Below are 15,377 nucleotides of genomic sequence, written 5' to 3' on the forward strand. Positions count from 1 at the left end.
CTTCTGTAGCCCCGTCCAACACCTGCGTCTGTAGCCCCACCCACCGCCTGCGTCTGTAGCCCCGCCCACCGCCTGCGTCTGTAGCCCCGCCCACCGCCTGCGTCTGTAGCCCCGCCCACCGACTCGTGCAGCTAAACGAGTAATAAACACGCTGAAGATAGCAAGATAATCGCTTGTAAACCAGACACAGGTCGAGCTGGATTTGCAGACATATTGAGATTAAAACACAATGCTGTGCTTGTGGATCCGACAGGAATGGTGCAGCACACTTATGTGAGTAAAACATGTTTTTATATGTGATAGTATTGCATTGTTACAGATTGTATTGATTATGTGTACGAGTCTAACTGAACATACCTTAGCACGCTGTCACAGGCTGGAGAATCCTTTATTTGTTGGTTTATTGCGATTCGGGATCAGACTAGGAAAGCCCAACGTCCCGGGGCTGTGTGTTTTCCAGAACGAAATGTAAGCCCGTCAGTAGACGGTGAATCTTAAATAGTGAAATAATATTAATTTCTTGATCAGTTGTTCAGGGCCGGCGTTTGCTATAGGCGAGCTAGGCGGTTGCCTAGGGCGACAATTGTGTTAGGGGCGCGAGCGCACTCTAGTGCCGCCCATTACTTCCCATTAAGCATCGAATCGGAACAAGCGAAATACAACATAATGTTCATTAAACATGATCATCATAGGGCGCCCCCTCAGCCACACGTTTAATTACTTATCAACCTGATTATTAGATTGAATTGATGGTGATTATTGATTATTGGTCAGGCGTTAGGTCAGGGAAGAGCTCATCTTGCGCGTTCATCAAAAATAAGGCGTCTAAACCCGCGGATGCACAGGGACAGACAGAAAGAAAGAAAGAAAGAAAGAAAGAAAGAAAGAAAGAAAGAAAGAAAGAAAGAAAGAAAGAAAGAAAGAAAAAAAAGAAAGAAAGAAAGAAAGAAAGAAAGAAAGAAAGAAAGAAAGAAAGAAAGAAAGAAAGAAAGAAAGAAAGAAAAAAAAAAAGAAAGAAAGAAAGAAAGAAAGAAAGAAAGAAAGAAAGAAAGAAAGAAATTCGAAAGAAAGCCCAGTATAGAGGTTAGTCTTCTTATCTCAGCAAATAAGTTGTCAAACAAAATAAAATTACTTAGTATTATCAATATTATCAACTAATATTTATTTTATAAATATTATTATTATTTTCACTAAGCTATCACTTGCTAGTTTTCTACATAATTACTATTCGTATTGCAAACATAACTTCACTGACAATAATCTACATGGATGTCATTTAAATATCAAAAGGCCAGTTCGTTATAAAATGGATAACGTGTGCATGTTATTTATGAAAAGTACAACGCTCTCTACATGGGTGTCGGAAGCCATATTATTTACATTAAACACAAATATGCTGTGGTTTACTTAAAGATTGATTAGGCCAGACAAAATTAGGGAAATCACCATATTCTCCACAGTGGCTGTAGTCTAGGGGTAAGACGCATGGCATAACATTTTGAACCTATTCGAGCATAGGTTTGAATCCGCCTTTTGCCACACTCTCTCTACTCCCTTTCCCATCACATATCAGGTCAGAAAGGCATTTATTTTCAATAAAAAGTGATAAAATATTAGAAAAGTGGAAATAAAGCGTCTAACGTGTTTAATAATAAGTGCTTCTCGGTTAGGGGTAGGGCTAGGTAAACAGACTTTCTGAATTAGAGACGATAAAGGTGAGTGGGGAGTGTGTATGTGTGTGTGTGTGTGGGGGGGGGGGGGGGGGAAGCTCCATCTCGCCTAGGGCAACCAAAGAGCTAGAGCCGGCCCTGCTGTTGTTCACTCGCTTGACTTGATTTTTGAAGAGCATGCCCGCTTAAGTGTGTGTGTGTGTTTGTGTGTTCACGCTTATATCCACTGATCGGGCGGACCAAGTAATACAAAATAAATCAGTCGCAGGTGGATGAGAGATAAATCATTGTGTTTGTTTGATGTTTTGAGAGCCCTGTGAGAGAATCATTCCTCCCTCATGTGAACTGAAAGCGGAGCTGAAGCTCATTAAATATGCAAATCTTATCCAATCCTAGCCGTGGGCGTTTACTTCCAAATCTCCAGTGACACGCCCATCAAAACCCAGCGTTCAGGAGAGAGCCTCAAAAGCAGTGCAGAAAATAGCATATTATTAATCCTAGCAACTGCCTAGTAACACCCTAGCTATATAACACCTATCAGCTGCCTAGCAACCACATTAAAAAAACAATAATTATAAACAATACAATAGGGTAATTACTCTTTAGTTATGATGTTTTTGAATGTAAAAACCACACGAACGTCATAAGTTGACCTTAGACAACAGTATAAATAAATAAAAAACCAGTTCAGGACACCTTTATTGCAGTATCATCATATGGTACTATAATATTACATACTATAAATGGTACTATATATTATAACAGCCCAGTGATTTGATTGTGATATTTGTGTTGTGTTGAGTTTGCGATGTACTGCCTGCTGCTGTTCTACCGAACGCTGAGAGAAGAGCTGAAGCCTCTAAAAGCCGTAGGGAAGCTGCTGTGTGTCAAACTCGTCGTCTTCGTTTCCTTCTGGTACGTTCATGTTCTCACACACACACACACACACACACACATGTTGGTCTATGTGGTTTACAGGGACTCTCCATAGGCGTAATGGTTTTTATACTGTACAAACCGTATTTTCTATCCCCTTACACTGCCCCTGCCCCTAAACCTACCCATCAAAGGAAACATTCTGCATTTTCACTTTCTCAAAAAAACATAATTTAGTATGTTTTTAAGGCCGTTTGAATTATGAGGACATTTGATATGTCCTCATAAACCACATTTATAGAGTAATACCAGTGTAATACCCATGTAGTTATACAAATTTGTGTCCTCATAAACCACATAAACAGGCTCACACACACACACACACACACACACACACACACACACACACACACACACACACACACACACACACACACACACACACACACACACACACACACACACACACACACACACACGTATAACATGATACATGTTATACATCGTTGCTAGGGCTTTGCAATGTGATTTCTAGGGTGTTGCTAGGCAGATAGTAGAGTTCTCTGGGTGGTTGCTAGGTTATTCTCACTGGTTGCAAGGAAGGCAGATCATACAGTATGTGTTATAGATGGTTACTATGACATTGCTATGTGGTACTAGGCCGTTGCTAGGGGGTTTCTACGAAATTTGTAGGCCTTTCATATAGTTGGTTACTATGGTGTTGCAAGGCAGTTGATGGTTGTTAAAGATAACTGCTAGGCAGCTTGTAAGGTTTTCTGTCTGGTTGCTAGGCAGTTACTAGAATGTTCTCAGCGGTTACAGAAGAGTTGATAGGTGTCATAAATAGTTGCTATGGTATTAATATGTGGTTCTGGTAAGTTTGTAGGATTTTCTAGATTTCTAGGGTGTTGCTAGGCAGTTTGTAGGGTTTTCTATGAGGTTTCTAGGGTGTTGCTAGGGAGTTTGTAGGGTTTTCTAGGAGGTTTCTAAGGTGTTGCTAGGCAGTTTCTAGGAGGTTACTATGGTGTTGCTAGGCAGTTTGTAGTAGTTTCTAGGAGGCTAGGCAGTTGCTAGTTTGTTGTCAGTGGTTGCCAGGCAGTTGATAGGTGTAATAGATGGTTGCTAGGGCATTGCTGTGTTTAGTTGCTAGAGTGTTTCTAGGCAGTTTATGGGGGTTTTCTGGGAGGTTGATAAGGCACATGTGGTTGCTAAGTAGTTGCTAGGTGTTATAGATGGTCACTAGGTCGTTGCTATGGTGTCAGTACAATGCAATAGAGTCCAACCATATGTTGCAATGATGTTCTAGTGCTGGGATTTGGTTGGTTCATGTTCCCATACGGTTGCTAGGCCGTAAGCAGTTGTCAGGGTGATCCTCACAGACCGGTTGTCTGAAAGCCTGTAGTTATGTGTTGCAGGCAGGCTGTGCTGATCGCTCTGCTGGTGAAGGTTGGAGTCATTTCAGACAAACACACTTGGGAGTGGGACAGTGTGGAAGCCGTAGCCACTGGACTACAGGTAAACACACGCACGCACGCACACACGCACGCACACACGCACGCACGCACGCACGCACGCACACACACGTTATCTACATATTATATACTCCTACTATTTTCACAGTCACGTTGGTTATGACGCAATCGTTAGCCTATTTTTACAAAATCAGCTTCTACGGGGCGATTGTGTAAGATACAAGGTAATGGAGCCTTTTATACATTGTCGTGTTTCTTTAGAAATAAACAATGGACAAATGGAGTCTTTAAACGTCTCAGATGTAAAGTTATTCACTATCAAAGTGACTCAAAAATGAATGGGAGTCAATGGGATGCTAACAGCAGGTGATGGCTTGGTTAGCAATGGCCGCCCCTATGGGTGGAACGCTTTCCTGGTGCTAGATTACCCCCTTGGCTATTTGAAAGGGTTTCAGTGATTTAGCATTTAGCTTTGTATTTAAACTGGGTCATTAATGTAGTAGAAATGTGAAATTATTTTTGAATTGGTGCCTTCTAGACTGAGGGTGTGTTCACACTTGTCATGTTTGGTACGAGTAAAACGAACCCCGGTGCGATTGCTCGGTTAGTGCGGTTCATTTGAACATATGTGAACGCTGCCATCCGAACCCTGGTGCGCACCAAATAAGCTAAAAGCTAAAAGACGGGTCTCGGTCCGCTTCCAAACGAACTCTGGTGCGGTTCGACTGATATATGAACGCAACACGGACCAAAGACATGTAAACGGACCAAAAACAGGACGTGATGTCACAAGATGCGACGCATAGTCAGCTGATTTGACGACACGGAAAGATCGGTGTATCCAAAATGAGTAACGTTAACGTTAGAGGGCAAACGTAGAGCAACGAGGAAGAGCCTCATCAATATTTGGTCCAACGAGCATGTTTCGAAAACGCACAAAAAGCAAACCTGGCTCTTCTCATCAGAGCACCTGTCGGCCATCAGTCGGTACAGACGACAGAACGGCCGTCTCTTTTCTGCACAACGGAGGGAATCCTGCTGCTGTTTTAAATGTTTTGAAAACTTTATGAGCTCTTCATGAGTTCTCAGTGGGTAAAAATAATGCCATATGTACACGTATATAAAATGATGGCGTTTAATCCGGCACACAGCATTGTTCTGAATGTTCGGTAAGCGAGATATACGTCATATTGTCACCACCAATCAGCTTGTGAGCGTCTCCCTGAGCCTTTGGTTCGGTAACTTTAGGTTCGCTGTTAAAAATGGCAGTGTGAACACTAAGCGGACCAGGACTATATGTTTTGTTTTTGTTTTTTGGTCCGGACCAAACGAACCAAACTAACCGAACTACAAGTGTGAACGTACCCTGAGAAAAGACCGAAAATGTATTTTTGTCTCATGGGGATGAAAGACAACAACTCCCAGAATGCTTCGCTGCCCTACGAGGCCACTCCCAAAGCCACCGCTACCGGTTCACTTGCCCACCGTGGCAAAGCCCCTACCATTGTGTTCATTTTCATAAAATAATTTAGTTCAGTTAGAGAACAGACACTACAATTAAAAACTGAAGGTGTGTATTCAATATAATGTGAGTGAGCCGAGCGAGAGTCACAGCACAAATGCAGCAGGAGTCAGATTACATTGTGGAACACAAAGAAAACTGGTGCGAGTGTAACCCCTACTGTTCGGACCGGGACTCGAACCCGGGTCCGCTGACATGAGAGTCTGACGCTCTAACAAGGAGGCCAAAGGCTGCAACCCCTAGCGTCAGTCGCTAGAGCGTGTCTTGAGGTCAGAGGAGTGAGGTTTACTCGCACAGCAACTTCTACTAGCTGGCCTCTGTTACATTCACCCCCCTAAACCTCACTCCCATCCGGGTCACGGCACCAATGTAACCCCTACTGTTCGGACAGGGACTCAAACCCGGATCCGCCGGCATGAGAGTCTGACGCTCTAACAAGGAGACTAAAGGCTGCAACCCCTAGCGTCAGTCGCTAGAGCGTCTCTTGAGGTCAGAGGAGTGAGGTTTACTCGCACAGCAACTACTACTAGCTGGCCTCTGTTACACGAGGATACACGTGCAGATAAAGGAAGATTTATTATAAAAATAAACAAAAACTCAAAACAAAACGATCATTTGAATATACTCACGGGTTTCTATAGATACAAAGCCATATGCTAATCGCTGAAGTAACCCTTTAAGATAGTGTATCTGTTTGCGTGCAGGACTTCATCATCTGTATTGAGATGTTTGTGGCAGCGATCGCTCATCACTACAGCTTCAGCAGCCGGCCGTATGTGTGTGAGGATGACGAGGGCTCGTGCTTCGACTCGCTGCTCGCCATGCTGGACGTCTCAGACGTGCGCGCCGACATCTCAGAGCAAGTGCGCAACGTTGGTAAGAACACACACCAGCTGTCTTCATGGGGACACACTTAAAGGGTTACTTCACCCAAAAATGAAATGTCTGTCATTAACTCCTCCCCCTAATGTCGTTCCACACCCGTGAGACCTCCGTTCATCTTCACACACAGTTTAAGATATTTTATATTTAGTCCGAGAGCGTATGCAATGTATGCACACTATACTGTCCATGTCCAGAAAGGGAATAAAAACATCATCACAGTAGTCCATATGAGACATCAGTGGGTTAATTAGAGTCTCTTGAAGCATCAGAAATACATTTGGGTCCAAAAATAACAAAAACTACGACTTTATTCAGCATTGTCTTCTCTTCCGGGTTTGTGTTCAATCCTCAAATAAAGATTCAAACGGTTATGAATCAGTGAATCGATTCATAATTCGGATCGCCAATGTCACGTGATTTCAGCAGTTTGACACGCGATCCAAATCATGAATCAATACGATATCACCCTACGATATAGGGTGTTACCAGGCAGTTGCTAGAATTACATGGTGGTTGCAAGGTAGTTTACAGGTGTTATGTTGTATATGGTTGCTAGGGCATTGCTATATAGTTGCTAGGTAGTATGAAGGATGTTCTGGATGGTTGCTAGGGTGTTGCTATGTGTTTTCTAGAATGCTCTCAGTGGTCGGAAGCCTGTTGATAGATATTATAGACGGTTTCTAGGCAGTTGCTTGGGTGTTATACAGTATATGGTTGCCAGGATGTTACTAGGCAGTTTGTAGTAAAAAAAAAAAAAGTGGTTTCTAGGATGTTCTTAGTAGTTGCAAGGCAGTTGCTAGGTGTTATATAGCTAGGGCATTGCTATGTGGTTACTAGGGTGTTACTAGGGAGTTTGTAGTTTTTTTTATGTGGTTGCTAGGATGCTCAGTGGGTGCAAGCCAGTTGATAGATATTATAGATGGTTACTAGGGTGTTGTTGGTTTGTTTCTAAATATCATAGATGGTTTCTAGGGTGTTGTTGGTTTGTTTCTAAATATTATAGATGGTTACTAGGGTGTTGTTGGTTTGTTTCTAAATATTATAGATGGTTACTAGGGTGTTGTTGGTTTGTTTCTAAATATTATAGATGGTTACTAGGGTGTTGTTGGTTTGTTTCTAAATATCATAGATGGTTTCTAGGGTGTTGTTGGTTTGTTTCTAAATATCACAGATGGTTACTAGGGTGTTGTTGGTTTGTTTCTAAATATTATAGATGGTTACTAGGGTGTTGTTGGTTTGTTTCTAAATATCATAGATGGTTTCTAGGGTGTTGTTGGTTTGTTTCTAAATATCATAGATGGTTTCTAGGGTGTTGTTGGTTTGTTTCTAAATATCATAGATGGTTTCTAGGGTGTTGTTGGTTTGTTTCTAAATATCACAGATGGTTTCTAGGGTGTTGTTGGTTTGTTTCTAAATATCACAGATGGTTTCTAGGGTGTTGTTGGTTTGTTTCTAAATATCACAGATCGTTTCTAGGGTGTTGTTGGTTTGTTTCTAAATATCATAGATGGTTTCTAGGGTGTTGTTGGTTTGTTTCTAAATATCACAGATGGTTTCTAGGGTGTTGTTGGTTTGTTTCTAAATATCATAGATGGTTTCTAGGGTGTTGTTGGTTTGTTTCTAAATATCATAGATGGTTTCTAGGGTGTTGTTGGTTTGTTTCTAAATATCATAGATGGTTTCTAGGGTGTTGTTGGTTTGTTTCTAAATATCATAGATGGTTTCTAGGGTGTTGTTGGTTTGTTTCTAAATATCATAGATGGTTTCTAGGGTGTTGTTGGTTTGTTTCTAAATATCACAGATGGTTTCTAGGGTGTTGTTGGTTTGTTTCTAAATATCACAGATGGTTTCTAGGGTGTTGTTGGTTTGTTTCTAAATATCATAGATGGTTTCTAGGGTGTTGTTGGTTTGTTTCTAAATATCACAGATCGTTTCTAGGGTGTTGTTGGTTTGTTTCTAAATATCACAGATGGTTTCTAGGGTGTTGTTGGTTTGTTTCTAAATATCATAGATGGTTACTAGGGTGTTGTTGGTTTGTTTCTAAATATCACAGATGGTTTCTAGGGTGTTGTTGGTTTGTTTCTAAATATCATAGATGGTTTCTAGGGTGTTGTTGGTTTGTTTCTAAATATCACAGATGGTTTCTAGGGTGTTGTTGGTTTGTTTCTAAATATCACAGATGGTTTCTAGGGTGTTGTTGGTTTGTTTTTAAATATTATAGATGGTTTCTAGGGTATTGTTGGTTTGTTTCTAGGCGGTTGCTTGGGTGTTGCTAAGCAAACTGTAGTTTTTTTGTGGTTACTAGAGTGTGAGTCGACAGACCTTCCAGTTTTTCATGATCTGGCATGTGCTGTTTGTGTGTGTTCTGCAGGTCGTACCGTGTTAGGTCGTCCCCGTAAGCTCTTCTTCGGCTCTGAAGTGGATGTTGTTCAGGGTGAGCACACTGGTCTGCTGGCTGGGACGTCCCACGAACGACTCGCCGGCGATCATCATTCAGTCCCCGCCTCCCCAAGAGGGCGGTACCAGGGATTGGGCTATACAGACACGCCTCACTCTATCTCCGCCCCCGCCGGCTTCACATCCTCCTCCTGGGACGGTGACAGCGACTCTGGGCCTGCGGTAGCCAATCAGAGCACAGGAACAGAGTCCTAGCAAAGGGTGGGGTGAGCTATGGGAAAATATCGACCTGTTCACTCCTGGATAATGTATGTGTTTATCCAAATGTTATTTTATCTGTAATAAGCTAACAAGTTTTAAACGTTTTAGTTAAAGGAAGTGTATGTAAGATTGTGGCCAAAACTGGTCCTGCAATCACTTTCAGATGACTGTAGAGCGGTGTATCCCCCTCCCCCTCACCCTGACTCCAGGTTGCCAGATTGGGATCAGCAGGAACGTTTGTAGCTGCAGCTGTGGTATGAGTGTGTGTGAGGGTGTGACAGTATGAGTGTGTGTGTGTGTGTGTGTGTGACCTGGTAATCCCTACGTTATGGGAACAAAATGTCCCCACAATGATGGCATTATCCGAAATCCTTGTCCTTGTGGGGACATTTTTAGGCCCCCATGAGGAAAACATCTTATAAATCACACAGAAAGAGTTTTTTTGAGAAAGTAAAAATGCAGAATGTTTCCTGTGATGGGTAGGTGGGTAGGTTTAGGGGCAGTGTGTGTGTATGTGTGTGTGTGTGTGTGTGTGTGTGTGTGTGTGATGGGTAGGTTTAGGGGCAGGGGCAGTGTAGGGGGATAGGATGTACAGTTTGTGCAGTATGAAATCCATTACGCCTATGGAAAGTCCCCATAAAACATGGAAACACGACATGTGTGTGTGTGTGTGTGTGTGTGTGTGTGTGTGTGTGTGAGTGACAGTATGAGTGTGTGTGTGTGTGTAAGTGAGTGACAGTATGAGTGTGTGTGAGTGACAGTATGAGTGTGTGTGTGTGTGAGTGAGTGACTGTGTGTGTGTGTGTGTGTGTGTGTGTGTGTGTGTGAGTGACAGACAGTATGAGTGTGTGTGTGTGTGTGTGTGTGTGTGTGTGTGTGTGTGTGTGTGTGTGTGTGTGTGTGTTAGTGAGTGAGAGTATTTGTGTGTGTGTGTGTGTGTGGTGACAGTATGTGTGTGTGTTTGTGTGTGTGAGTGAGTGTGTGTATATGTGTGTGAGTGACAATATGAGTGTGTGTGACTGTGTGTGTGAGAGTGACAGTATGATTTGTGTGTGTGTGTGTGTGTGTGTGTGTGAGTGAGTGACAGTATGAGTGTGTGAGTGACAGTATGAGTGTGTGTGTGTGAGTGACAGTATGAGTGTGTGTGAGTGACAGAATGAGTGTGTGAGTGACAGTATGTGTGTGTGTGACAGTATGTGTGTGAGTGTGTGTGTGTGTGTGTGTGTGTGTGTGTGTGTGTGTGTGTGAGAGTGAAAGTATGAGTGTGAGTGTGTGTGAGTGACAGTATGAGTGTGTGCGTGAGTGACAGAATGAGTGTGTGAGTGACAGTATGTGTGTGTGTGTGTCTGTGTGTGACAGTATGAGTGTGTGTGACAGTATGAGTGTGAGTGTGTGTGTGTGTGAGTGACAGTATGTGTGTGAGTGTGTGTGTCTGTGAGTATGTGTGTGTGACAGTATAAGTGTGAGTGAGTGTGTGTGGTAACTAGAGCAGATCTGGCAACCCGGATGCCCAAACACTAGTGACTTCTTGATTGGTTGTTTGGTGGAGGGCGGAGCTTCAGGCCAAAACACAAACATGACATCATCAACATCAGTTGAGCTGCAACAACAGCTTTATAATGACAATATCCTGCCGGACTCCTGCTGTCAGTGATAGAAGTGTTTGACATTAACATGATTTCTGAATGTCTATATCAGGGCCATTTTATGATTCATTGAAATACATTTCTTACATACAGTTCCTTTAAGGATAATAACCGTGAGTGAAACCCTTGATTATCATTATCATTATTATACTGCCACCAAAGTGTCAAAAACTGTAAATCCCAGAGACTCTAAACACTAGGTGGCGCTATAATAAAAATTTGTACATTTTTGTTGTTTTCAAATCTTGTGTAAAAATGTGCGTGTGGTGTGAAAACACACTTTTCCAATGCCAACATGAGACCTGTTTATATTCTGTGCAAGTATTGTAAGTCGTGTATTTTTAGTAATACCGTACCAGGGCTCGACATTAACGTTCGCTCGGGACAAGGGGCGAGTGAAAGAGAATTTTACTGGCCCGACCGGACAAGTGGATTAAAACACCAATAACAAAAAATATCTAGCGAATCACCAAAATGCCAGAATGATCATTAGTTTAGTGTTAGTGGCGATGGATAGTGGATAATAGTGTAATATATAATGAACTGAAGGTGGCGCTGTTGAGCTCGCGCAGCCTCTGGAGGAGAAATCACAACACATTAGCGCCGCTCACACTGAGAAACTGAGCTAAACACTCACAATGTGCAGTTTTTATATTTATAACATATGATACAGTTAAACAACATCACACACCAAAGAGTGTGTTTTCCTGAATACCATCAAGACTGAAGATGACACTGATTTCATACGACAGATCCATAAACAATTCATTAACATCAAGTCACTTACATTTTAGATGCAATACTGACTGTTTTTGTTCTGTTTCAGCAGCGAAAATAGGTCACACACAGCATGTGTGTGTGTGTGTGCGTGTGTGGGCATGTTTTTGTGACATATGAGGACACAAATGTGTATAATCCCATGGGTATGACACAGGTATTACAGGAGAGGGTGAAATATGAGGACATTACCCATGGCCCCACTTTTCAAAAGTTTTTATACAAACCATTACGCCTATGGAACCTCCCCATTGGTCACAAAAAACAAACGTGTGTGTGTGTGTGTGTGTGTGTGTGTGTGTATGTGTGTGTGTGTGTTACTGAATGATTCAGTGTTTGAATTAATCAGTTGAATCAATGATTCAATAACCTGTTCACAACTGACTCATTCTTGAATGAATCAGCTGTTTGAATGAATCGTTTGAATGAATCGACTCAATGACTCACTCATTAAGACTCACTTGTTGCCACCTATTAGTTTCATGTTTAAACATTCTATTCAACATTTCTTATTTGTTTATTCAAAAATACAAATCTCATAACATTATTTAATGCAGTTGTAATTTTTCAAGGTAAATTATTTAATTAGATTGGTAACAGCCCTATAGTGTCTTATTTTAATTTATAGATAAAAAAACCTGAAGCATAGCCTATTTAATAATATGGCCTTTATAAAAGGTAAAAATATCACAAATATGCAGATTTAAAATATGCCAAAGCTGACTGAACACTGGTGAGAATATGCTTCACACACAGAAACACACACACACACACACACACACACACACAAATCTAACTTATTTCCGGACAAGCACATGAACATGTTTGATGTCGAGCCCTGCTAGATGTGCTGTTAAATTGTTTCATATATTGAAGTGTGGCATTAACTAATGTTTTATCGATATATGTATCAAATAAATTCTATTTACTTATTATTTTCTGTTGTGGCTCACGAGTGAGCGCTTTTACACCGACAATCACGATCATATCATAATGGAAATCAACTGGCTGCATTCACACTGTCAGTTTCCGGGATTGACAAGACACACGATAAATATATCCTTTCTACAATAAGCTGCCTAAAACAAAATACACACGCACACACACACATATAAATATACACCACAAATGGAGTTTTAATATACCACCAGGGGGCAGAATAATATTACAAAAGGCTCTTAATATTTAAAACAAACCATTTTCTGTGGTCCACGTGACTGATTGTTCTGTAAAAATACACGTACAAAACTTTACAGGTCATAAAACATCTCAAAAATCATCTCCTTTACAGATTCAACAAATTATAAATGTACAAATACACATCAAAATAAGGCTTCACATCATCTGCAGCCATTTTGAAATATTGGAGTTTTTGGAATTCTTCTCGAGTTGTAGAATTCAAAATGGCAGTGCCCGGTTGCATAAAACACCTTAAAGGGGGGGTGAAACACTCAGTTTCAGTCAGTGTCATGTCAATCTTGAGTACCTATAGAGTAGCATTGCATCCTTCATATCTCCGAAAAGTCTTTATTTTTTTAATAATTATATAAGAAAGATGCGCTGTTCCGAGTCTTTCCGGAAAAAGCCGAGCGGGTGGGGGCGTATCGTGTGAGCGGAGCTAAATAATGACGTGTGCTCGCTGCTGCTATTGTGTTGAGTCGAGTGCGTCGTAAAGCTGTGTCATCCCTAACAGCGGGAAAAAAACTTTATTCAAAATAAAAATATGGCTTTTAATCAGATACAGCCATACATCTATGATCCGGAATCAGACCCAGAGGCTGCAGTTGAACAGGAGCAGCAGCAAAAACGACTAGAGCAGGACGTCTCTATGTGCTACAAGTTATACACTAACTATATAATATGCTTAGCGGCTTGTGTTATTTACATATTTATACTTGAATTATATCGTCGTATTTTTGTCTTTGAAGGTGTACATGTGGGAAGTGCAGTTGTGCACGTGTGTGTGTGTGTTTACGCGTGGTTTGTGTAGACAATTGTAGTAAGCGGACTGGTTTTGCACGGCAGGTTAAGTTAGTGTTTACCAGGGGCGGAGCGGGGGGGTGGCTAATGGGGCTTAAGCCCCGAATGTTTTGTCAAAAGCCCCGAATCTTTTAGTAAAAATGCCACTGTCGCCTTTGGCTTGGCTTGCTCAGTTGGGGACACTAAAAATATGATTAAAGTTATTCAACTTATTATACAAATAAAATGTATGAATTAGGTCTTATTTAATTCTATAAACTATAATACTGATCTGCCAACATTGTCGCTATATGATAAATTAAAATAAGCTGATAACATCACTGTTTTCTCCAGTACGACTGTACAGCCAAATCTAATTTTGTCGCAATATTACCCTGTTTGACACTGTGAAGCTGCTTTGACACAATCGTGATTGTAAAAGCGCTATATAAATAAAGTTGATTGATTGATTGATTGATTGATAAAAAAAAATAAAAAATAAAAAAAAACATTCATTTTGTTTCTTTTCCTCTCAGTCTTTCAGACTGGAGCGGCAAAAAATGAAACAAAAGCTCCTTTACCGTGTGTGTGGCGGTCGGCAATGCGTCGCACACATAGACTGTTGCAAAATCCCCAGCTTGTTTACCAATGCCAACTGCCAATAAAAACTAACGAAGAAGAATATACATCTTCTTCGTCGTTGTCATCAGGGATTGGCGGGCTTTTGTATTTCACCGGCGTCGTAGTGAACTATAGTTAACATGGACACTACACATTTTTTTTAAAAGGAACACTAAACCTCACCGGCCAGAGAGAGATTCTGCGTCAGACGAGCGTGTTACAGGTTTGTGATGAATCCGCTGTTGTAATACTTGAGTTACATGACTGTAACTGTACTGCTGGCTAGCTAGAGTTACGTTGAAGATTAACGTTAGGTTTTACTTATTAAGGCGAGACACGACAGGTGAAAACAAAGTCAATTTTGAGATTTTGGGCCAGTTTACTCCCTTAACATGTAAGCTTTCATGTCACAATAAAAAAAAGGCAACATTACACATTTAAGGGTGTTATTTCATTATATTTTGTCACCGTGCGCCTTTAGATTTCTACCTGAAATCATCCAAAGTTATTCTAACGCGAGCTCCCGTGCCGTCTCCATTCACCGAAACATGTCATGCCTGGTATCATTATAAAGCTCTGTCTCACACACAGCGCTGTCTAATCCAAATATGGGCATTTCCTTTGAAGAACTAACCAACCGCGAAAGTTTGCAGCCGAAAACAACATCTGATTGGTCATGGATTCTGATGTGACAAATCTGTCAGCTAAGCACAAAGTAAACCAAACTGAACTCTAAAGATTAGTAATGATGTTTACACCAAATTCCAATGTCACCTATGCAGGCTAACTTAAAAATAGTCAGATAATGGTTGCCTTTTTTTATTTGCCAGGGGTTAAAATTAGTCATCCTTAACATGTTTGGTGTTTTGGATTCACTACAGCTGGAGAACAGTTAAATACCAGACAGGTTGTAGGCTCTACTGGGTGAATTGTTTTTTTTTTTTACTAACTTATTTTCCCAGATAGTATATAGATTTTTAGGCAGTCTATTATCTCAAACAGCCTGAAAAATAGTGCATTTAGCTGATGTAAATGGAAAAAAATCTCCCCGGGGGAGTATACCCCCGGACCCCCCTAGGTTTGGGCTAAGCCCCGAATGTTTACATCGTCTGGCTCCGCCCCTGGTGTTTACATAGAAAGACACGGAATAGTAGCGCATTTGAATGAAGAAGCGTGCTTATTTAGTTCAACATATTTCCCCACTCTTTGTGTATTGTTGTTTGGAGTGCTTTTACAATACACAAACATAAAGTTACACATATAGTGGCCAGCTAAACAAATGTACACGCAC

At 41.2% G+C, this 15,377-nt stretch overlaps 2 protein-coding genes across 4 annotated transcripts in view; one reads left to right on the top strand and one right to left on the bottom strand.

Moving 5' to 3' along the window:
* The window catches only part of LOC137078249 (uncharacterized), a 2,274-nt gene extending 1,365 nt beyond the window's left edge, over window positions 1-909 (bottom strand). For both annotated transcript variants that reach the window (XM_067445403.1, XM_067445402.1), the window contains exon 1: window positions 1-909. This exon is cut by the window's left edge. In XM_067445403.1, coding sequence (XP_067301504.1) covers window positions 1-286 — 286 coding nt within the window. In that variant the 5' untranslated portion in view covers window positions 287-909.
* LOC137078245 (transmembrane protein 184C-like) overlaps window positions 1-10,958 on the top strand; it is a 17,242-nt gene extending 6,284 nt beyond the window's left edge. Inside the window, exons 7-11 of one of the 2 annotated variants that reach the window (XR_010905278.1) lie at window positions 2,473-2,585; window positions 3,962-4,061; window positions 6,245-6,416; window positions 8,797-9,566; window positions 9,670-10,958. Coding sequence is in view for 1 of the 2 variants with exons in the window: in XM_067445395.1 (XP_067301496.1) it covers window positions 2,473-2,585; window positions 3,962-4,061; window positions 6,245-6,416; window positions 8,797-9,077 (666 nt within the window). In the remaining variant the exon portion in view is untranslated. Of the gene's footprint in view, window positions 1-2,472; window positions 2,586-3,961; window positions 4,062-6,244; window positions 6,417-8,796 lie in introns of both variants that reach the window. The other variant, XM_067445395.1, reaches the window with a different exon arrangement.
* The last annotated feature ends 4,419 nt before the right edge of the window (window positions 10,959-15,377 follow it).

The sequence above is a fragment of the Pseudorasbora parva genome, chromosome 6 (genome assembly GCF_024679245.1).
Source record: "Pseudorasbora parva isolate DD20220531a chromosome 6, ASM2467924v1, whole genome shotgun sequence".
Taxonomy (NCBI): Eukaryota; Metazoa; Chordata; class Actinopteri; order Cypriniformes; family Gobionidae; genus Pseudorasbora; species Pseudorasbora parva.